Genomic DNA, 24683 nt, shown 5'->3' with positions numbered 1-24683 from the left:
TAATAAAAAAATTAAAAAAAAAAGAAAACCCAAAGTCAGAATGGCAGGTAGTCCAGATAATCCAAGATGCCTTGTTTCAATGCACATTCTACCCATCACCCCACCTCCTACCACCGGTCAGTGTTCATTGTCTTCAGACTTATGCCCAAAACCACTTGGGGAGTTTCTGGTGGGCTACTGGTTAGGACTCAGCACACATTCATGGCTGTGGCCTGGGTTCAATCCCTGGTCTGGGAACAACAGAGATCCCACAACAAGCCACTGCACACAGGGGCAAAAAAAGAAAAAAATCACACGAATTTCCCCCATGGTTGATGGTAGTGCTCACCCTCTGATGCTGGGGGTGGTGGGCGGGGAACCCCATGCAGAATCTGAAATGATGGGACACAAATGGCGCTGGGAGACATAACTACTCGCTCCTTCCTTCCCTGGGCCTACCTTTAAGGAGCGCTTGGGTTCATCTCTAAGTACCTACATCCCGACACAAGAAAGACCAGCTCTCGAGTCCCCAGGGGAATCTGCGCAGGAACATTTACAACCTCCTGCCACGTGTCCTGCACTGGGCTCAGGATACACTGAGAACCCAGCAGAGAAAAAGAAAACACACAGCCATCCCACCCAAGTGTGGGCCCAAGCCACCGGGGATCTTGCCAAGGCCATGGCTTTCTCTCCTTTCCACCAGCCCAAAGCAATTCCCCAGTACCCGGGTGAGGTCTCTCTCTGCAGGATGGAGGACTCGGGGTCCAGCCACCAGCACTGAGGCCCCAGACCTCAGAAATTGGGCCACGGTAGGTTTGTGAGATTTGGTGCATCGGCCACTGTCCTCTGAACCCTGACTTTAAGATGATATGCTTCTTTTGCGCCTTCCTGATTCAGGCCACAGGGTGATCCCTGGGAAGATTCTACTTGTATGTTCAATGCACATGACTCTCAGAGTGGCCAAGGCCAAGGAGCAGCTCACTCATGCCTTCCCAGTGTGGTGCGGTCATTGGTTGTTGGCTGGAGGTGGGTTTCTTTGAGGTCCACAAATGCTTCTTGGACTCCACACTGACATGTCACAAAGAGGAATTACTAACTAAGAGGCTTCTCCAAAATAGCCCTGCAGCTTTGGGACCTGCTCCAGCTCTAGCTCAAGGTTTGAGATGCCTGTTCCGCCCCTAAGGAAGGCTGGGAATGCAGCCGGGTCAGTCCCAACCAGCCACTGTGCTGGAGAGGCCCGTTGCATGCCTAGCACAACCATCAGGTTGTGCTGATGGAACCGAGGAACGGCTCACGCTCTCAAACTGCTGCAGTAAACTTCCGTGCCACCTTGGGATTTTTGGGGTGAGCCTCCCTGGGAGAATCTCTATAGGGGATCTGGGCCCCACAAATCAAGGCCATCTTGTACCATGACTTTCTTCCTGTGGCCCTGGGCGGCCCCAAGTTAGTCAGAGCTAGTAGACCTTAAAGCATTAAGAAAGCACGTACGTAGGGTATGGTAGTTTGGATTTAGGTGCAATTGCTATGTCTGAACTACATCAGTTCAGAATATTCAGCTTTTAACCATATGTTTTAACGTCTTATTTTAAAAGACTTTCAGGGAGTTCCTGTCATGGCTGAGCCAGTTATGAACCCGACTAGTATCCATGAGGACACAGGTTTGATGCCTGGCCTTGCTCAGTGGGTTAAGGATCCAGCGTTGCCCTGAGCTGTGGTGTAGGTTGTAGACGTGGCCCGGATCCAGCATTACTGTGGCTGTGTTGTAGGCTGGCAGCTGCAGCTCCAATTACTGATTCGACCCCTAGCCTGGGAGCCTCCATATGCCGCAAGTGTAGCCTTAAAAAGCAAAGAAAGAAAGAGAGAGAGATGGAGGGAGGAAGGGAGAAAGGGAATTGTATAGTATCTGGCCCTTTGGGACTGGCTTCTTTCACCTTGCATCATGTTTTCAAGGTCTAGGTAATGTGATTTCGTTCACCCAATCAAGAGGCTGTCCGGATTCTCCACTGTATGATTTTTCCCCATGCAAGTAATACACATTCTGCAGAGAGGCATTTGAAGATCATGCAGACATCCTGCTTCTCATCAAACTTTCCCCCCTGGATTTAATTTGACGGCCATTGCCCAAACCAATCTTTATTAAAATGTCTTCTCTGACTGATCACCTCCACTGCTCCCGCCCCAGTCCCCCACCCACTCATCAACCCAATCGTAGGCTGAACAACTTGAAAGGATGGAAGTCGACCCCCCCACTCCTGCCCCCTGCTCTTCCTAGTCACGTGGTGACTGTCCTCCACGAGTCCCCTACAGAGCAAGCCCTGTGTCGCAACGATGAGACAGCCTCCATCCCTCCCCTGCTCCGTGTCCCTCCTCTGAGTGGCTAGAACACCAAGGACCTCCCTGTGACACTCAGCACTCCTGCAGGCCTGCCTCAGCCCTGAGACCTGGGTCATGTCCTTCCCTCTAAGCAAGGAAGGCTGAGAAGTGACACGAAAGCCTGTGTCCCTCGGGTAAGAGACGCACTAGGTTAAGGGAGAAAAGACATGCTCTTGATTCCACCTGTACAACCAGAAGTCAGTTTGTACACACACCTGTCCTTTGACAAAGACCTACAGGACCATGCGAGGCACTGTGGGGGTAGAAGGTGCTAAAGCAGAGCCCCTACCCTCAAGGAAATGATTTGAGTATGAAGGTTAAGACATCAACAGAGAAACAGACTTTAAGGAGAGCAAGGACATGTCTTAAGTGGCCTGACAGTCCCAAAAAGGAGGTGCATGCACCCCCCCCGGGGGGGGGGGACAGGGGTGGAATGGTCAAGAAAAGCTTGGGGGGGCAGGCTCTGGGGAAGGGCCTGGAGGGTGGGCAGGACTTGGACATAACGGTGGATAGGGGAGGGTGTTCCATGCCAGGGCGCAAAGGAGCAGAAAAGTCTGGGCATCACTATAAAAGCAAGTTGTCCAGTTTCACTAAATACAGGGAGGGAAAGAATAGGTGAAGTTCACTGAATCCTTGTGAGCCCGATATGGAATGGAAACTTAGTCCATGGACAAGAGGGAGCTCCTGATGATTTCAGAGCAGAAGAATGAGATGGTCACAGCTGAGACCTGGGCAGAGATGGGCTTCATCTGCTAACATAGAAATGCTATTAAAACAGTAACAGGAAGTTCCTATGTTGGCTCAGTGGTTAATGAATCCAACTAGGAACCATGAAGTTGCAGGTTCGATCCCTGGCCTTGCTCAGTGGGTTAAGGATCCAGTGTTGCCGTGAACCATGGTGTAGGTCACAGACGCTGCTCGGATCCCATGTTGGTGTGGCTGTGGGGCGGCAGCTACAGCGCCAATTGGACCCCTAGCCTGGGAACCTCCACATGCCGCGGGTATGGCCCTAAAAAGACAAAAGGATAAAAAAACAAAAACAGTAGCAGGAAACGATAGGCAGCCTGAACTGTGGCCCAGGAAGACCCAGATCCACCTGAGGTGGTGCCTGGCCTAAAGATGACATTTTTCCTTTTTCTTTTTCTTTTTCTTTTAAGAGCTGTACCTGGGGCATATGGAAGCTCCCAGTTTAGGGGTCGAATCAGAGCTGCAGCTGCCAGCGTACACCACAGCCACAGCAACACCAGATTCAAGCCAAGTCTTGGACCTATACCACAGCTTGCAGCAATGACAGATCCTTAACGCACTAAGCAAGGCCAGGGATTGAATCTACATCCTTGTGAATACCAGTGGGGCTTTTAACCTGCTAGACCACAACGGGAACTCCCAAGGTGACACTTCTCAGGCCCACACAACACCCACAGGCAGGGCCAGAGCCCATCTGTCCCCCAAGGGAGGGGCCCGCCCCACCTGAGAAATGGCCCACGTTTCAACTTAGGCCACTGGGGCCAAGCTATCACTTTTCCATTGAGAAAGTTTTCCTTCAGAGTGAGATGCTTCTTTTTAAAAAGAAAACAGAAAATGCAGCTTGACAACCTTGCAAACAGTGTTTGTTCCAAAGCCTCCAGGCGGCCTGCGTGTCTCCGATCTAGGCCTGGCCTTCTGAGAGGCGGGTTCCTGACTGGGGCAACTCTGAGACAGCGGCGACAAGAGGTTCCCCAGCGATCACTCCTCAAAAGCACCTGCCGGAAGGTGTTCTTGTCACATGAAGCCTTTGAAGCTCCAAAGGGAAGCGGTCACGAGGCGAGGGTAGAAGGCAGGGCCAGGGAAGGACCAAAACAAAAGGCTCTGAATTTGCTAAAACCTACTGACGTGGGGGGCGGCTTTTATGTAGGTTTATCTCAATACAGCCGCTAGGAAGGGAAAGGCGGGGCTGTGGGGGAGAAGAAGGTCTGGGTGGCAGGATCTGATGTGGTCACTGACAGGACATGTGCCCGCAGCCCTCCCCAGAGCTTTACAATACCCGCACATTCATTTTATCCACACATGGAAGGAACCCTCCACTCCAGCCAGGCACGGTGGTGGCACCCAGGCCACTGGCTGGGGTAAGTGATGTCAGACTGGGGGTAAGCGTTTTGGGTCTGGGAAGAGGCCTCTTCTCTGTAAAGCTTCTCTGTAAAGATGACCTTGGAGTTCCCATCGTGGCGCAGTGGTTAACGAATCCAACTAGGAACCATGAGGTTGTGGGTTCGATCCCTGCCCTTGCTCAGTGGGTTAAGGATCTGGTGTTGCCGTGAGCTGTGGTGTAGGTTGCATACGCGGCTCGGATCCCGCGTTGCTGTGGCTGTGGTGTAGGCCAGAGGCTACAGCTCCGATTAGACCCCTAGCCTGGGAATCTCCATGTGCCGCAGGAGTGGCCGCAGAAAAGGCAAAAAGAAAAAAATTAATTAATTAATTAAAAATAAAATAAAATAAACAAGCAGCAAGGATATATTGTACAGCATAGGGAATAGAGCCAGTACGCCAATACTTTTTAATAACTTTAAATGGAGTATCATCTATAAAAATATTGAATTACTGCTGCACACCTGAAACTAATATAATATTATAAATCTATACTTCAATACAAAATAAATTAATTTAAAAGTAAGTACAATAAATGCATAATTAATCCCTGTGCTTTTTCTCTCAAATAATATTGGCCCTTTCCCCTAGAAGCCATTCCTTTTATTATTAATTTTTTGTCTTTTTGTCTTTTCTAGGGCTGCTCCTGTGGCATATGGAGGTTCCCAGGCTAGGGGTCTAATCGGAGCTGTCAGCCACGGACCTATACCACAGCCACAGCGATGCCAGATCAGAGCCGTGTCTGTGACCTATACCACAGCTCACGGCAACGCTGGATCCTTAACGCACTGAGGGAGGCCGGGGATAGAACCCACAACCTCATGGTTCCTAGTTGGAGTTCTTAACCACTGAGCCACGACGGGAACTCCTAGAAGCCATTCCTAATTTACATGGCTTGAAGAAAATGTACTCAGCTGGACCCATTGAGACCCAGAACCCATTGCTCACTGGGAAGCTCCCACCCTGAAAATACACCTGCCCCCAACATATGTTCCCCCAAGGTGGACCCCCACCCAGCTCCTTGCCCAGGTATGCGGCTTCAGGGATACAAACCACCCATATGGCTTCCAGGATGAATGAAGGAGCTGCCAGTGGTTTCCCTGGACTCAGGAGCTAAGTTCAAACACAGACCTAGGAACTAACTTTTATAATAGAATAATGATAGGTAAAGCCACACACGCACATACACTCATTCATTCATCAGTTTGATGCTCCCACAGCCTCTTACCAAACGGTAGAGTCAGCCTCAGAGAAACATTCCTTGCCAAAGCCCAGGGTTTGGCGAGTATAATAGCAAACCTTCTCCTAAATGATAAACCAAGCCCTGGAGAAAGTGAGCTGCTGCCCCTTCACCCCCAGCGAGGGGTGCCAGGTGTATGAGGTGGGGGTTAGTGCCCAGCAGGCGTTCCCAGGTCCCAGCTCAACCTGGGGACCAGATGCTGGAAAAGGTGGCCCCGCTTCCTTCTGGGTCTCCTGCCCCAGTGCCACTGCAAGGAAAACTCAGGGACGATCCTGGGAACAAAGGAAATGATGCCAATGCTAACTAGTAGTGGTAACCCCCTTTCTGACCACTGGATGCTTCCTGGTTAACATAATGAGACAGCAGGGCAGGGGTTATTTCCGTTGCACGGATGGAGACAGGACTCAGAGAGGTGAGGGGGCTCAGGGCTCTGCACCTGCGCCCGGAGAAGCGGACCAGTCCTGAGGCTTCCTCAATTCTGCTTCACCCCTTTCCTAAGATGCCTTGTGGACTCATGAATCCGTGGCACAACTGGAGATGTGACTTGGTTCGGTGTCCTCTGGTCACTCTGCTCAGCCTGAGACTCCTTTCCCCACAGTGTAGCCAGGAAAGCACTGCCTCCAGGCTGGGGACTGAATTAGGTGCACCCAGAAGCCATCCCGCCCCTTTCTTCCACAAAAGCACACATCTATTGGCTGCTTTATTACCGTCTACTACCGTCTACTACCGCCCCCCCAGGCCATCCGCTCCTCAAGCACAGGGACTGTGCCTCCTTTGACTTCACATCTCTGCTGGAGCACAGACCTGGCCCACAGCTGGAGCAGGAGCGCATCGGGGAGCGTGTGCTGTAGAGGCGCTCTCCTCAGCTCAGCGCACCCCTCTTGTCTCCGCTTGAGGCAAACACAAACTTCCTCAGCTAACTGACCACGTCTGCGCCCCCGAAGCGGCTCCACTTCTTGCAACATCTTGGAGGAAATGTGGATGCGGTTTATATTATTGAGCCTGACCCGGTCATCCCTCAAACTGTCACGGCCCTAGGCTGTGACCCAACTCACCATGGGATACGTCCCATGGGGAGACTCACTGAGCAGGTATCGCGTGGCACAGTGACATTTATACACTGGCTTGTAAGCGATCCTGCAATGAATACGTAGACATGGAAGGTAAATACAGTGGAGCGTAGATCCCGCTGTCCCAGATATGCTACAGCCTTTCACGATGGTCAGAGCGATGCCGTCTTTGCATTAGAGCATCATCGTTACCCGTGAGGAGAATGTTTTCTCAAAACAATGCTTATTTAGGTTTTCTGCTTATAAAAGTAATATATTTTATGCTCATTCGAGAAAATTTTAAATATAGAAAAGTATAAAGAAAATAATCACCCGTATTCCACCACCTGTTAACATTTTAATGTATTTCCTTCCAGTCTTTATTATCTGTCATCTACCTTATAGTTTCTTTTTTATTTTTATTTATTTATTTATTTATTTATTTATTTATTTATTTTTGCTGGTTAGGGCCACACCTACAGCATATGGAAGTTCCCAGGCTAGGGGTCGAATGGGAGCTGCAGCTGCCAGCCACAGCCACAGCCACAGCCACAGCAATGCCAGAACCCAGCCGTGTCTGCGGCCTACACCACAGCTCAAGGCAACACCAGATCCTTAACCCACTGAGGGAAGCCAGGAATTGAATCTGCATCCTCATGGATACTAGTCAGATTTGTTTCCACTGTGCCACAATGGGAATTTCCAACCTTACATTTTTTCTTTTCTTTCTTTTTTTTTTTTTTTGGTCTTTTGTCTTTTTAGGGCCCACTCGCAGCATATGGAGATTTGCAGGCTAGGAGTTCAATCGGAGCTACAGCTGCATGCCTACACCACAACCATAGCAATGCAGGATCCAAGCCATGTCTACAACTTACACCACAGCTCACGGCAAGGCCGGATCCCTAACCCACTGAGTGAGGCCAGGGATCGAACTGGTGTCCTCATGGATGCTAGTCGAGTTTGCTAACCTCTGAGCCACGAAGAGAATTCCACAACCTTATATTTTTCTTGATTTTAAGATGCCATTGATCATAAAATACATCATTAACTTAGTAATAACAAAAAAAAACATTTCTCGCTATTATCAGTGATAATACATACTTCAATTGTAGAAACATGCAAAATGGTGGAAAGGTGGTGCCTTAGAATCAAGCAAATAACAAATATTTGAGATCAAACAGACAGTGCAGTTTTCAACTAACTTCTTTTCCTTATACCCTAAAACTTTTCACATCATCAGAAACTCTGTGTAAACACCATTTAATTGGTGCATAATATTCTACCATAAATAGCCACAATTTATTTAACTATATTTCTATTACTGTCATTTGAGTTTGTTTATAATCTTCAATATGTTTATGTTTCTTTTAAATTTATATTATAAATATTATAATGCTTCATGGAACATCTTTACGTGTAAATATTTGTCCATGTTTCTGATTGTTTCCTTGGGATGAATGCCTGCAAGTGGAATTACTGAATCATTGGGTATGAACATTTTAAGATTCTTGATATAAGTGCTAAGCTATTTTTGAGAAAAGATGGCCCAATTTACATTCCTGTCAAGAGTGTATAAAAGTCCCTTCTCCTTCTGTAACATTGATTCTTACCCTTAAAAAGACAAACAACAACAACAAATAATGCAAATCAGATAGGAGGGGAAACTTTTAATGAAAAGCTACAGCCCCCTATCCCAGCTCTCCTTGCTCTAAGCCTGGCTTCCCAAAGGGAATGACTTCTATTTCCGGTTTTTGCATATTTCTTCCTTTATTCAACTTACATTTATTGAGCATCTATTGTGAACCTGGCACTGTTCTACAAGGCAGGGATGCAGCAATGAACAAAACAGATTCCCCCTGCTCCCCAAAAAGCGCCCTGCCCTCACAGAGAATAGATTCAAGTGTGAGGAGACAGAACATAGGAAGAATAAATGAAATATACGGTATGTTTGACAGTGAGTTTGATAGTGTGTTTGACAGTGCTCTTAAGGAAAATGAAGGCGAGAAAGATCAGAGTCTAGGGAGCAGGGAAAGAGGCCCAATTCTAAGATCATTTGGAAGGTGTTATGGGCTGGACTGTGGCCCCTCAAAACTCCTATGATGAAATCTTAACCCCCACCACTCCAGACTATGACCCTTTTTGGAGATGAGGTCTTGAAAGAGGTAAATAGCATAAAATGTGGTCTTGAGGAGAAGCCCTGACCCAGTATGACTGGAGCCTTTATAAGAGGCAATTTGGACAGAGACACACAGAAACCAGATCATATGAGGACACAGGGAGAGCATGGTCATCTGCAAGCCAAGGAGAGAGGACTCAGGAGAAATCAACTCTGCTAACACCTTGACCTTGGACTTTCAGCCTCCAGAACTGTGAGAAAATAAATTTCTCTTGGTTAAGCCACCCAGTTCATGGTACAGTTATGGCAGCCCTAGCAAACTAATACAGAAGTCCTCGCTGGGTTGGTGACCTCTGAGCAAAGACAGGGGACATGAACAAGGGAGTCACATAGATATCTGTAGGATAAGTACTCGGGCAGAAGGAACAGCAAATGCATACGAGTTCCCCTGATAGCTCAGCAGTAATGAACCGGATTAGTATCCATGAGGATGCAGGTTTGACCCCTGGCCTTGCTCAGTGGGTTAAGGATCCGGTGTTGCCATGAGCTGTGGTGTAGGTCGCAGATGCAGCCCGGATCCCATAGTGTTGCTGTGGCTGTGGTGCAGGCCGGCAGCTGCAGCTTGGATTTGACCCCTAGCCTGGGAACTTCCATATGCCAAGGGTGCAGCCATAAAAAGACAGGAAAAAAAAAAAGGAGGAATAGGGAGTTCCTGTCGTGGCGCAGTGGTTAACGAATCCGACTAGGAACCATGAGGTTGCGGGTTCGGTCCCTGCCCTTGCTCAGTGGGTTAACGATCCGGCGTTGCCGTGAGCTGTGGTGTAGGTTGCAGACGCGGCTCGGATCCCGCGTTGCTGTGGCTCTGGCGTAGGCCGGTGGCTACAGCTCTGATTCGACCCCTAGCCTGGGAACCTCCATATGCTGTGGGAGCGGCCCAAGAAATAGCAACAACAACAACAACAACAACAAGACAAAAAAAAAAAGGAGGAACAGCAAATGCAAGAGCCTTAAGACCTTGAGGTGAGGAGGTGCCTCTGTCATGGTCAAGAAACTGCAAAGAGGCCAATGGAACTGGAGCAGAGTAACAAGAGGGAAAGTAGAAGATGACGTCAGAAAGACTGCGGGGGAGGGGCAGACACTGTGGAGCTGCGCTGTCCCACGGGGTGACCACTGCGGTTAATGGGCTCTTGAATGGGGCTAGTGCAAACTGAGAGGCAGTGTAAGGGTAAAATCCACAACAGATTTTGAAAGCCTAGTAGACACACACAAAAGAAATAGAAAATATCTCGTTAATGACTGTCATATTGATATACAGAGAATGATCATATTTCAACTATGCTGGCTTAAGTACCAGGTACTATTAAAGTTAATTTCACCTGTTTCTTTTAACCTTTTTATAATGTAGGTACTAAAAAATCTTAGATGACAACCTGTGGCTCCTGTTACATTTCTTTTTGAAAAGTTTTGGCCAAAGGGCTGGAGGATCATCATAAGGACTTGAGCTTTTTACTCAAGAGCCATGGAGGGTTTCCAGCTCAAAAGTGACAGGATCTGACCCCCCCATGTTTGAAAAGGATTGCTTTTCTTGCCATGTTTGGGACAGGCTCTCAGGGGGATCAGTAAGGGATGCAGCCCGTTAAGAGACCACTGCACTTGGAAGAAGATGGGAGCTTGGACCAGTGAAGTGGATGCAAGAGGGTCAGAAGTGGCCAGATAGTGACTAGATTTTGAAATCCAAGAATTTCCTGATGGATTGGGCGTGGGGTGTGAGAGAAACAGGAGTCAGGGATGAAGCCCAGCTTTTGGCCTGAGCTGCTGGAGGGATGCCATTTGCTGAGATGGGGAAAGACGAGGGAGAAATAAATCAGAAGTTTGGTTGGGCATAACATTTGGTTTTGGTTTTTGAGGGGAGATGTTGAGAAGTCAGTTGGATATGAGACTCCAGAGGTCTGGGAGAAGGCTGAGCTGGAGATCTGGATCTGGGGATGCAATTTTTTTTCCTTTTTTTTTTTTTTCAGGGCCACACCTGCAGCATATGGAAGTCCCTGGGCTAGGGGTTGAATTGGAGGTGCAGCTGCCGGCCTACACTATAGCTTATGGGGACGCCAGATCCCTAACCCACTCAGCAAGGTCAGGCATCGAACCTGCATCCTCATGGACACTAGTCAGGCTCTTAACACACTGAGCCACAAAGGGAACTCCACAGGGATGCAATTTAAAGCCAAGAGACTGAGCTTGAACATCAGTCGGGGGAGTGTAGGTGGAAAAAGAGATCAAGATCAAAGAGAAGATCAAGATCAAGAAGCCAAAGTGCCCCAGGGAACTCTCAGGAGGAGCCAAGAGGATTCATGAGGGTATAAGGACAACTAGGAGGAGTTCCCGTCGTGGCGCAGTGGCTAACGAATCCGACTAGGAACCATGAGGTTGCGGGTTCGGTCCCTGCCCTTGCTCAGTGAGCTAACGATCCGGCGTTGCCGCGAGCTGTGGTGTAGGTTGCAGATGCGGCTCGGATCTTGTGTTGCTGTGGCTCTGGTGTAGGCCAGCGGCTATAGCTCCGATTCGACCCCTAGCCTGGGAACCTCCATATGCCGCTGGAGCGGCCCAAGAAATGGCAAAAAGACAAAAAAAAAAAAAAAAAGACAACTAGGAGAGGGTGGTGTTCCAGAAGCCAGGCGGAGAAGACAGCGTTTGGAAGTGGAAGTGAGCCACCTCATCCAGTGGGACCAAGAGGTTCAGGAAGATGACAGAGAATTGACCACTGGGTTTAGCAAATCTGAAGACTGTTGATCCTGGTAATTGTTCTGGTGTTTTCCTAATCTCCAGAGGATGCTCCTATGGCTTTTTCATGTTTTATCAACTTTACACATCATTTATGGACTTTCTACTATGAGACATGAGAGTTAGTTTGCTCACATCACCCTCAGCCCCCTTGTACTCATGCCAGCACAGTTCCATTGTCCCAATACTTCATTATTTCAGTTCATCTATTGATTTCCTTGGTAGCCTTTATTTCCTGGTCTATCAATTACAGACAGTGTGCCTTGATCACCTCCTTTCCAGGAGAAAGGTGTTCACACCTCCACTTTAACCCTCCCCACATTCGTCAGCTCTGGTAGTTTGTCCTGGGACAATAACAACCCTTACATCACAAGAGAAATAACTCAGCAACTCAGGTTTATTTCTCACTCATGCGAGATGTTACGCCATGCCACTGATGTCCTCTTTATTCCAAGAACTAGGGTGAAGAGCAGCCCCCATCTGAGAGTTCCCATCGTGGCTCAGTGGTTAATGAACCCAACTAGCATCCATGAGGATGTGGGTTCGATCCCTGGCCTCATTCAGTGGGTTAAGGATCCGGTATTGCCATGAGCTGTGATGTAGGTCGCAGGCGTGGCTTGGACCTTGCATTGCTATGGCTGTGATGCAAGCCAGCGGCCACAGCTCCAACTGGACCCCTAGCCTGGGAACCTCCGTATGCCTTGGGTGTGGCCATAAAAGACAAAAAAAAAAAAAAAAAGCAGCCCCCATCTGAGACCTGTCATTTCAAGAGAAAGGGAAATGAACAATGGCAGAAGTTCACAATCCCTCTTAAAATGTCTGCCCAGGCACCGCAGGTGTCACTTCCACTCCTTCAATTGGCCAAAACAAGTCACATGGCCAAGCCTGATGTTGACGGGCAGGGAAGGAAGTCATCCCCTCCCACAGGAATCGTGGCAAGCCATATGGTATTAAGTGGAATGTGCCATCATCTTTCAGGGAGGACAGTGGATAAATGGGAACAATAATTTAATCTATGACCATATATCTGCCAACTGCTACAAGCTGTTTTTTAAATTTTATATTGTCAAGATAAAAACTCTTATATCCTCCCCTATAACTATTATTAAATAGTCTTCAGTGCTTTCCTCTGGTTGGTTTCAGAAGTTAAAAACCACGGAGGAGCACCTATATCATTATGACTAAGCAAATATTCTTCACTACAGAATTAAAGAGAAACCACAAGGCCATATCATGCCCCGCTCTTCCAATGGCATACCCTATGCACTTAAAAGAGACTTTCCTATGAGTTCCCGCTATGGCTCTTCGCTACCAAACCTGACTTGTATCTATGAGGATGTTGGTTCAATCTCTGGCCTCGGATCAGTGAGTCAAGTATCTGTTTGCAGCCTGGCCCTGCAGTGTGAAAAAACATTCAAGGAGTTCCTGTTGTGGCTTAGCGGAAATGAACCTGACTAGTTTCCATAAGGATGCAGGTTTGATCCCTGGCCTCATTCAGTGGGTTAAGGATCTGGCATTGCCATGAGCTGTGGTGTAGGTTACAGATGTGGCTCAGATCTGGTGATGCTGTGGTTGTGGTGTAGGCTGGCAGCTGTAGCTCTGATTCGACCCCTAGCTTGGGAACTTCCATATATCATGGGTGCGGCCCTAAAAAAAAAAAAAAAAAAAAGCCTTCCTTACATTCACTTGCTCAAAATCAGGCCACAATTCTATTTGCTTCCTATTTGAGCTATCTATCTATCTATTTATTTATTTTGTCTTTTTGCCTTTTCTAGGGCTGCACCCAAGGCATATGGAGGTTCCCAGGCTAGGGGTCTAATTGGAGCTGTTGCTGCCAGCCTACGCCACAGCCACAGCATTGCCAGATCAGAGCCACGTATGCGACCTACACCACAGGTCACATCAAGGCCAGATCCTTAACCCACTGAGGGAGGCCAGGGATCAAACCCGAAACCTCATGGTTCCTAGTCGGATTCGTTAACCAGTGAGCCATAATGGGAACTCCTGAGCTATCCCTTTAAGAGATATTTTTTGTTTTTCCTGAAGTTGCTTTATTTCTTTTTTTTTATTATTCATAGAAGAAATGTGTGCCTTCTACATTATATTCCTGATATCTTCAAATTCTTATTTATTATTTGTAATCTTCAATTCTTCTTTTATTTTTATTTATTTGTTTTGCCTTTTCTAGGGCCACTTCTGTGGCGTATGGCGTTCCCAGGCCAGGGGTCTAATCAGAGCTGTAGCTGCTGGCCTACTCCCTGAGTGAGGCCAGGGATCGAACCCACAACCTCATGGTTCCTAGTCAGATCCGTTAACCACTGAGCCAGGATGGGAACTCCAAATTCTTCTTTTTGAAGCCTGCTCACCTGATATAATTGGATAGTTTGTTTCATTTGGAGATCTTAATGCTTTTGCATAGCTTTCAGTCTTTACTGCAGTTACTGATTGCCTTCTGTTTTTCTTTCTTTCTTCTTTTGTCTTTTTAGGGCTATACCCATGGCATATGGAGGTTCCCAGGCTAGGGGTCGAATCAGAGCTACAGCTGCCAGCCTACACCACAGACACAGCCATAGCAGATCCGAGCCATATGTGTGATCTACACCACAGCTCATGGCAATGCCAGATACTTAACCCACTGAGCGAGGCCAGGGATTGAACCTGCAACCTCATGGTTCCTAGTCGGATTTGTTTCTGCTGTGCCATGACAGGAACTCCTTACAATCTATTTAAATAGACAAAGAATAAACTCTTGAAACAAAAGGTACCACAAGGTAGGGCATGATTAATCATTGATTAGAGGCTGAGGCTTAGAGGAAAGAGAAGAAGCTGAGCCAGCCTGTGGTGCTCTGACCAGGGAAGCAAGACCTTAGTTGACTGTCAAAGAGTAGACAGTGTATTAGGAATAGATTAAATATTTATGAATATTCAACAGTAGATTAATAGCCAACATTAATCAGATGGAATAATGAACAGTTAATACAAGTTCTCCTCTGTCCCTTCCCTGCCACTCTCTGAGTTATCAACATTTTCGTTTCGCCAAGTCGATCAAGACAATTTTTAAATATGAAAGTATAATTTTGCTCCTAACCTTCAGATAAATAAACACTCCGGCCATTTGGGGACATAACAGTGAACTTCCATTACATGTGTGAGTAATTGTGCATACTTATAAATGCCCTTCCTTTTGGAGGATCAAAGTACTAGCCATGGTCTTTATTAGTAGAGTTTCACTAAACAGGACCGAGGGAAACTCATTTTACCATCGTCTATTTTTCAAGTTTATTTCGTATTAGTCCCATGAGGAGTCAGAATAATCATAAATCACTTCTCTTTCCTATCCACTTCCCAGGAAAGGAAACATCCCTCTTATAGTATTTAGCTCAGCAGCCCTGTTGCATGGATCTAGAAGGTACCAGGTAAGGACTAGGCTTAGAATTCTCAGATGGATTTGAGACACTATATCAGAGAAAAACCACGCCTTCACTCAACCCAACACCCGTGCTCTCATCCAATTTGCAAATTAGGAAAGGACTTGCAGGTAAGGAAGTTTCCAGGAAAAAAAAAAAAAAGAGCTCTTTGGGTGAGTGCTCTGACCAGTTTCTGGAGAGTAAGAGTGAAGGGAGGATGGCAAGTGCTTGGACCCATGAGACAGATGCCCTCGGCAAGGTCTAGCCTAACACTACTCCCTCCAGGAGGCTTTCTCTGAACCCCCACCCCAACCCAGAAAGAATCACCCCAGTTACTGATATAATACTGTTCTTGCTGCCATCACAGCACTTACAAAAAAAATTTCCCCCTTAGGTCAACACCTGCAGCATATGGAAGTTCCCAGGCTAGGGGTCTAATCGGAGCTCCAGCTGCTGGCCTACACCACAGCCACAGCAACACCAGATCCAAGCTGCATCTGCAATCTACACCACAGCTCATGGCATTGCCAGATCCTTAACCCACTGAGTGAGGCCAGGGATCAAACCAGAATCCTTATGGGTTCTAGCCAGGTCCGTTTCCGTGGAGCCACAACAGAAACTCCAGCACTTACAAACTTAAAGTTTGCATCAGTTGTCCTCAACAATCTATGACATCTTGACTGATTTATTCCTCATCACATCCCCAGTGCTTGGCACGTGGTGGCTGCCCTGTGTTTGTTGGATGACTGAGTGAATGGATTAAAAGAAGCTTCATTTCCTCAAAGGGCAGAGCCAGACATGAATATTCAGTTTTCACAGGAGCACTGGATGAGCCTGGCACACCTGGAGAAGTGGATCTGGATTGAGGGAAAAAAATTCTAAGAATTGGAGCCTTTCAAACCACTGGGGGCAAGTGGAGGGGGGGGGCAGAGTCTGCAAGTCTAGCCTGGGCAGCTCTGTGCACGTGCAGAGGAGCTGAGAGGTGAATAAGTCATCAGAAGAAAGGTCCCAGAGGGCACCCACACACACCAGGGAGGGGACCAGTGCTCAGCTCTGCAGAAGAGCAAAGAGCAAGAAGGACTCAGGTCTCTGGAACACTTCTAATGGCCAGACCCGAGCTTTATGTAATCTCACTTCATCCTCCCAGCAACCCTGAGAGACAGACATCCCTGACTCACGAAGAAGAAACATCACCAAGGATCAGAAACGCCCTTCAGTGTGGGGAGGGGCGCCCCCCCCATCAGAACAATTAAATGCCTGGAGTCAGTCTCTGAAAATTCCTAACTCTGTATACCCATGGCTTGCCTCACCCTGTTTTTTCCTTTTGGTAGTTGGGTTATTTTCCCTTTCTTTTCTTCTGGCTTCTTCAAAACGCTTCTTACAAATATCTCCAAGGATGATGATCTAACAAAGGGAAGTGTAAAGAGGGAAAAACTGGATGCCCAGGGCAGGGAGGCGGCAGGGCTAAGGGTAAGAAAGGGGCTGAGTGAGGCATACCCAGAAGGACGTGTGCAGGTGCCCAGGGCTGTGGCCTCACCCAGCATGGACGGGGCATATGGGCCCTCCCACGTGCCACCAATGCATTTCTTTCCTCAAAGACCATAAGCTGGAGTTCCCGTCGTGGCTCAGCCGAAAAGAATCTGACTAGTATCCATGAGGACACAGGTTTGACCCCTGGCCTTGGTCAGTTGGTTAAGGATCCCACATTGCTGTGAGCTGTGGCAGACGTGGCTTAGATCTGGTGTGGCTGTGGCTATGGTGTAGACCAGCAGCTACAGCTCCGATTCAACCCCTAGCCTGGGAACCTCCGTAGGTTGCAGGTGCGGCCCTAAGAGGCCACCAAAAAAAAAAAGAGAGAGAGACCATAAGCTGGCCATCTACCTCACCACTCTAAAAAAAGTCAGATGGAGATGTGTCCCTGCTCTTGATCTTCACATGCCTAGAGAGGTGGACAGGCAGTGTCTTTTCACTCCAGCAGGTGGGAATTTCTGACACAACTGCATTAACAGCAGCTTGCCTCCTCACAGTGTCTAAACGCGCAAAGAGAGCCGGCCTGATGACGTCAACTAGGCTGCTGAGGGCACCAACGAGGGGGAAGCCCAACTAGAGACCACCTAACTTCCTGCTCAGACAAATACGCTGCTCTGGCCACAGATGAGCGCCAAGGGGAAAGTGAACACGACCTGCAGTGGGTGCGTGTGACCTTTGGTGTTAGCGTCGCAGAGGACCCTGCAAAGCTGGCTAAGCGCGGGCCGTGAGAAAGGCCAAAGTAAAACCGCTTCCAGCTGACCTCAGTTCCTGGGAACTTGGAGCCTATGCTAGCAACCAGCTCGAGCGCGGCGCCGAGCTCCCTCCTGGAGAGGGCCCAGAGGTGCCTGCCCCCTTCAGGTCTGGCATGGAATTGAGATTGGGGAGGGTGCCCTTGGCACGCAAGAACAGCGAGTGCCAAGCGCGCTGACAGAAATTTCGGAGCGGGGTTAGGAGACAGAGAGTTGAGAAAACTTCGCGTTGCCCCCTTTTCTGCACCCTTCGGCACTCCTATCTCGGTGATGAGCCTCTGCTTTAAAATTTGGGACACTGGTGCCATCAGGGACCCTCGTGCCATTAGGGACCCTGCGGGCAGCCAAAGTCCGACGTAATTACAGGCGCGCGCTCTCCACTTTCTCAGGAACGGAAGTGATGGGAGGGGGGGTCATAGGGTCAACCACTTGGCCACGTGCGGTTCAAACCCACAGACGTCCAAGCTAATAAAATCACCCGGCTTCGCCTTGGGGCTGCAGGCGGAATCGCGGGTACTCGGGAAGGAGGCAGAGGAGGCTCTGGCTGAAGAGCTCTCGCCCCCACACGCCCCGCAGCTCGCGAATGCAGGCGGCGCTGCGGGCTGTCTCCTAACCTGGCTCGTCCCCCGCCCCCCACCCGGCTCCGCCTGACTTCTCCGCCAGGCGCGGCCCCAAGGCTCCTCCTGCTCAGACCCGGTGCCCCTGGGAGAAAGGAGCTCGTGGGAGGGTGCGCGCGGCGAAGGGAAGAAGCAGGATTTGGAGGCGCCTGGAGGGGAGCCTAGCTGGGACTGAGGGAACCGTCTGGGCCGCCGCCCGCGGGCTCCAACATCCCCGGCAAAGTTTCTAGCTCTTCGGGGCTGAATCGCCTGGCTCCCAGTTCCGAGAAAGGTGCAAGGCGCGTCAGGGAACCCTGCGCCGCGCCCCCCTCCCGGCACCCGCTCCACGCGACCCTGCCACCTGCCAGGGGGCGCTGGGAGCGCCGGCGCAGCTGCCGCCGCCGGTGGACGCCGCCCGAGGGTCCCTCCTCGACCCCTCCCCTGCTGTCCTCCCGCGCTAGGGCCCCGGGGCGCCGGGGTCGCGGCCACCGCGTCTTACCCAGTCCCGGCACAAAAGTGTTGAGGAAGAGACAGATGACGGCCACAGGAAAGGGCATGTAGGGGATGGCGGCGCGCAGGGGGCCCTTCTTCTCGCGGACCTGCACCACCACCCCGCTGGACGAGGACGCCCCCCGGTCCGCCGCCGCCACCGCCGCCGCTGCTGCCGCCGTCTCGGCGTCTTTGTGCGAAGGCTCCATGGCGAGGCGCGCTCCCCGGGAGCCGGGCTGCCGCGGCCGGGGCTGCCGCCCAGCGCACAGGGAGCGGGTAGCGGCCCGCTCCGGGCTCCGGGCTCCGGGCTCAGCGCCGAGCTCAGGAGGCCAGCGCGCTCCGCGTGCCGCGCGGCTTGTCCAGAACCCCGCACTCCCGCGTCCCCACGCGCCCGGCCCTCTGCCGCGCGCTCGGCTGCGCTCCCACACCCCCGGCAGAGGGGATGGGGAGGGCGGCGCGACACTCGGTGACAGCGCTCTGACGCCCCTCCCCTCCGGGCCCCTTCCCCGCCCTCCCCACCGCTCCCCACCACCCTCCCGCCCCAATACCACTTACTAATCAGAGCGGAGGGAAGAAAGTAGAAGAGAAAAGCAGAGGGAGCCAGTTGTCCAGCTATTGGGAGGCATGGACACACCTCTCCGTCCCCAGACAGGTGAACCCGGGCGGGAACCCCCGCCAAGCACACCGCGAATCGGGCGTGTGCGCTCCTCTGGCACGTTGGGAAAAGGCTTCGAGGTTGAATCCTTTCTTCTGGAGGATGCATTTAAAACTAGGGCGATGAAGGCCAGGAAAGCGAGCCTAGTGTGCCTTAAATTCATTCCAATTTACATAGATTTGTTTTAAGTCACAGAGAAAACGCTTTTTTAGAATGGATGATAGAGAAAGCAGGAGACACAGCCGTTCAAACAGGTCTCCGCGAGGCTAGTTAAAACGGGACCCTCCCTAAAACACATACATGCAAACGCGAAAAGCTGCAAGAAACGAGCCTGTTGCTCAGAAGGGAGGATTTGGGGAACCATCCCTTGAACAGTTTTAGGGGAAACCTGGGGCTTTTGTGAGCTGGACGTGATGGTTAAAAAGCCAGCGAAGACACAGCGCCGTCTGGTGTTTTGCTAATGCAGCAGTTGGTAGAAGCAGAAGGATTTGGTCAGGTCCAAGCCTGCAGGAGGAGGCCCCATATTTAATAAGATTTTCCAAATAATTCTGCCCTCATCGCCACACCTGGAAAAATGAACGGATGAAAGCAACCGCCTCTTACCTTAGGGAGGGATTCAAGGCATCAGAATTATCCAGATAGTCAGCAGATCGTCGGATTGGACAGATGCAAATCCACTTCCTTCCCAGTCGCTCTTTTTCTCCAGGAACAATGGTGATTAAATCATCCCAAAACATTCCAGGAACTTCTGAGGAAGGATGCTGAAAGACCATGCATTCTTTTATGGGTATCTGAATAAACTAATTTTAGAAGCAGATGGTCAGCAGGTGTTAGTGGTGATGCTGGTGAGCCCACACACACACTACCAGCTTAGGTCTGGCAGTCAGAAGTGAACAAGACTGAAAGTTTTAGTCTCTCCTCGGCCACTAGTTACCCGTATGACTTAGAAGACTCATTTAGCCTCTCAGGGGCTTGAATTACTGTGATTGGAAAGTCAAAGCAAGATTCTATTTAATACGTATTTATGGGAGACCTAATAGGGCTTGGATTCTGGGGAGAAAGAAAGGAATAAAACCCAGCCCCTGGCTTCAAGGGCTTAATAGATGAACTGACACTAACCCCCAGGATGATAGAATTACAGGCGGTGACAAATGCAGTCGTGCAGTAAGCTGAAGGTACTGAGAAAACAAGGACCCATCTATGAAACCAGCTAGAGAGGGGAGGCGTCAGGTGTCACTGTCCCCAAAGAAGGACATGGGAATGAGATGAGCGATGACCAGCGCTAACTACTCACAGGAGATTTATTTTATTTTAAACAAACACATTTCTCTGAGCACTCTATGAGGCACGAAGCACTTTACACATTTTTGCTTATTTAAGCCTCCCCATAGTCTATGAAGTAAGGATTATTTATATCCTCATTTTACCTACCAATGGGGAAATTGGAGCACAGAGAGGTTAAGTAAACATCCTTTGAACATTCTTTCAAACATCTGGGGGCCGCTAAAAGTATTTCAGGGAAGAAATTGGATTTATATCCTCCCATTTCTAGATGAGTTGCTTAATATCTGGTTGTCAGAAAGACATCTAGGTATGGGAGTTCCTGTTGTGGCTCAGCAAGTTATGAGTTCAACTAGTATCCATGAGGATGCGGGTTCGATCTCTGCCCCACTCAGTGGAGTAAGTATCCGGTGTTGCCCTGAGCTGTGGTGTAGGTCGCAGACAAGGCTTGGATCCTGCGTTGCTGTGGCTGTGGTGTAGGCCTGCAGCTGCAGCTCTGATGTGACCCCTAGCCTGGGAACCACCATGGATGCGGCCCTAAAAAGAAAAAAAAAAAATCTCACCCAAATCAGACACAGACACTGTCAGGGAAACAAATCAAAGGTTGATTACATCAACCAAATAACACATCTAGCCCAGGCATTGGGTCATAAACATAAAATCTGTTTTATTGGCCTCGTTCTGTCACCATCTGAATAAAGTACCTCAGCTTTGGACCTCTTTTTTAACTGAAACAATTTTTTGTTGTTTAAGTCAGCCTCCAAACTGCACAAGGAATGCACATATCAACCTGAATGGCTCCTTTTGGCAAAGACTACATTGCAGCTTTGGCAGCAGAGAGACAGACTTTATTTGGAGTTCTGTGTCTTTGAACAATCTCTTACCCTCTCTGGGCCTCAGTCTCCAAAACTGTAAATAATCCTTATCTCATTGTTCTGTGAGTCAGGATTAGGGGAGGAAAATATGTGCAAGACACTCAACAAATGGCAACCGAGTCAGGAGCCCTTTCATGCCAAGTGATAGAAAAACCCAACTCAATTTTTTTTTCTTTTTTTGCCTTTTTAGAGCTGCACCCATGGCATATGGAAGTTCCCAGGCTAGGGGTCAAATCAGAGCTACAGCTGCTGGCCTACACCACAGCCACAGCAACGCTGGATCCTTAACCACTGAGTGAGGCCAGGGATCAAACCCACATCCTCATGGATGTTAGTTGGGTTTGTTAACCACTGAGCCACAACGGGAACTCCCGTCCAGGGAAATCAAATTTAGCTTATGGAGGGTAAAAAGGAATGTATGTTGATAATAAATTCAGCTTCAGCTCACATCTCCACTCCTACCCAACTGTGTGATCTTGATCAGAGCAAGTCAGCCCTCTGCGCCTCCATTTATCCATCTGTTGAATCGGCATTTTCATGCCCATCCTTCTCGCTCTTAAAGACCAGTGTGTGGACCTAGAGCATAAATTAGAACAGTAGCAGTACTGTGGGTCTTTGGATCAGGTGGGTCATTTCCCTGCTCCCTCTGTGGATGAAATTTCCCCTTCCTTCCCGAAGTGACATTTGCCCATCTGCCTCCTTCCCCGAAGGCATAATGCGTAATGTTTGCAGAGGGACATGATGAGATAGAAGGGATGTTTATAAGGCCAAGGTCAAACAGAGAAGTGAAGGCCTGGGCCCCCACTCGCCCATCTTCCGGTGCTGGTACCAGGGTGCTTGGCACCCGCACTCACGGTGGGTGACTGATCTACAGGGTAAGCCTGGCAACAACCTTGGCTGTGGAGGCAAAATCAGGCCAGGATGTCTAGATTTGGACACTAGCTATTTACAGAAATACTTGGAAAGGGAGTTCCCGCCGTGGTTCAGGAGTAATGAACCTGACTAGTAACCAAGAGAACTCAGGTTCGATAACTGGCCTCACTCAGTGGGTTAAGGATCTGGCGTTTTCATGAGCTGTGATGTAGTTTGCAGATGAGGCTCAGATCTGGTGTTGCTTGTGGCTGTGGTGCAGGCTGGCCGCTGCAGCTCCAATTGAACCCCTAGGCTGGGAACTTCCATATGCCGAGGGTGTGGCCCTAAAAAGCAAAAAAATAAAATAAAATAAATAAAAATTAAAAAAATTAAAACATCTTGGAAAACAGCACTTTGCGGTATTACTCTTATTTCAATTGTGCCTTCTTTAGCTTCTGTGCTCACCATTCATTCTACCTCAAGGACCTGCCAGTGATGGGCCATGGGCCAAGTGGCCTCCAGTTATTGTATAGCATGTGACCTAAGAACAATTTTTCCTTTTTTTTTTTTTTTTTGTCTTTTTAGGGCCACACCTGCAGCATGTGGAGGTTCCCAGGCTAGGGGTCAAATCAGAGCTACAGCTGCCAGCCTTCACCACAGCCACAGAAATTCGGGATCCAAGCCATGTCAGCGACCTACACCACAGCTCATGGCAACGCCGGATCCTTAACCCAATGAGGGAGGCCAGGGATCAAACCTGTGTCCTCGTGGATACTAGTCAGATTTGTTTCTGATAAGCCATGACAGGAACACCAATTCTTACATTTTTAAATGGTTTTTAAAAATTAAAAACAGTTTTTTGATGTATTAGAATTACATAGAATTCAAAGGTCAGTGTCCACAAATAAAGTTTTAATTGGTCTACAAAAAAAAGAAAGAAAATTGAGTTCCATATGCCAAAGGTGCCAATTTAAATTAAAATGTTAATTAAAACAATAGCAACAATTGTAAAGACAATGGCAAATTCTGTTCTTTTAAAAATGAACCGTGTTGGTACCGTAACTTTGAAAAATGAGATTCCATTTGCTGATATACAAAACTATTAAAGTTGAACGAAACATCCGAAAAAAAAAAAAAAGAATACAACATAGTGTCCATGAGGATACGGGTTCAATCCCTGGCCTCACTCAGTAGGTCAAGGATCTGGTGTTTTTGTGAGCTGCTGAGTAGGTTGCAGATGCAGTTCAGATCTGTTGTTGCTGTGGCTGTGGGGTGTAGGCCCGCAGCTGCAGCTCTGATTCAGACCCTGGCGGGGGAACTTCCATATGCTGCACCTGCAGCCCTAAAAAGGAAAGAAGAAAAAAAAATTTGGAAACCTAGCGCTTGTAGGGAGTCACCCCTCACAGGGAATAGTGAAGCATAGCAGAAGCTACCTATCCCCCAAGTGGGAAGTGAGCTTGGGCATATCTTCTCCAGGTGAGGGAAGATGGACCTGGGACCCAGGGTTACTGGAAACAACCTCCCTCCTTGCCCTGCACAATCCTGAAAGACCAAGGAATGAACGAATTATGTGTCACACTGAATTTAGAGTCTTGATGATCTGAAAAAAAAAAAAAAAAAAAAAAAAAGCATGTTTAAGATGAACTCAAGCAAGGCAGGAGGCCTGGGGAAACCTCTCTCTCTTTAAGAGTCCTCAGCAGACACTTGGAGCCAGAGCTTTACCTTGGCAAGTTCTACTTCTTGTGCAAACAGTTTCCCAGTTTTCCAAAGTCGGTCAGACAGCAGCTGCTTTTCTGATCTCAAAGCAGACGGAGTTGTACTTTCCTAAGAACTAAGCGCTCCTGGAGTTCCTGCCATGGTCAGCGGTTAACGAACCCGACTAGCAGCCATGTGGACTAGGGTTCGATCTCTGGCATTGCTCAGTGGGTTAATGATCTGGCATGGCCATGAGTTGTGGTGTAGATCACAGACGTGGCTCAGATCCCGAGTTGCTGTGGCTGTAGTGTAGGCCGGCAGCTGCAACTCTGATTCGACCTCTAGCCTGGGAACCTCCGTATGCCGTGGGTGTAGCCCTAAAAAGACAAAAACAAACAAACAAACAAACAAAAAAAAAATTAAGCACTCCTAGGAGCTCCTATTGTAGCTTAGTGGTAATGAATCCAACTAGCATCCATGAGGATGTGGGTTTTTTCCTAGGTCCCGTTCAGTGGGTTAAGGATCTGGTGTTGCCATGAGCTGTGGTGCAGGTCGCGGATGCGACTCAGACCCCATGTTGCTATGGCTGTGGTGTAGGCTGGAAGCTACAGCTCTGATTAGACCCTTAGCCTGGGAACTTCCATTTGCCACGTGTGTGGCCCTAAAAAAGACAAAAACAAACAAAACAAAACAAACAAACAAAAAACTGAGCACTCCTAGACCCCTGCACACGGAAGTTCCAAATTCCAAACCAGCAGAGGCCGAGAGGACCCTGTCCCAGGAACCTCTTCCCTATATGAAAGGGTCATCTCCAGAGAGAACTAAGCAGCCTGGACACACAGCTGCTATCACACTGCTCAATATGGAGCTGTAGCTGACTGCGGCTGCTTAAACT

General features: G+C 48.9%; 1 protein-coding gene across 2 annotated transcripts in view; it reads right to left on the bottom strand.

Annotated features, from left to right (window-relative positions):
* Nucleotides 1-19432, bottom strand: part of STUM (stum, mechanosensory transduction mediator homolog) — a 50770-nt gene extending 31338 nt beyond the window's left edge. The window contains exon 1 of one of the 2 annotated variants that reach the window (XM_047755275.1): nt 18986-19432. In XM_047755275.1, coding sequence (XP_047611231.1) covers nt 18986-19193 — 208 coding nt within the window. In that variant the 5' untranslated portion in view covers nt 19194-19432. Of the gene's footprint in view, nt 1-18440; nt 18904-18985 lie in introns of those variants that run through there. The other variant, XM_047755276.1, reaches the window with a different exon arrangement.
* Nucleotides 19433-24683: the final 5251 nt, after the last annotated feature.

The sequence above is a fragment of the Phacochoerus africanus genome, chromosome 12, assembly GCF_016906955.1.
Source record: "Phacochoerus africanus isolate WHEZ1 chromosome 12, ROS_Pafr_v1, whole genome shotgun sequence".
Taxonomy (NCBI): domain Eukaryota; kingdom Metazoa; phylum Chordata; class Mammalia; order Artiodactyla; family Suidae; genus Phacochoerus; species Phacochoerus africanus.
The sequence above is the reverse complement of the archived record's forward strand: the minus strand, read 5'-3'. Positions and strand labels throughout refer to the sequence as shown.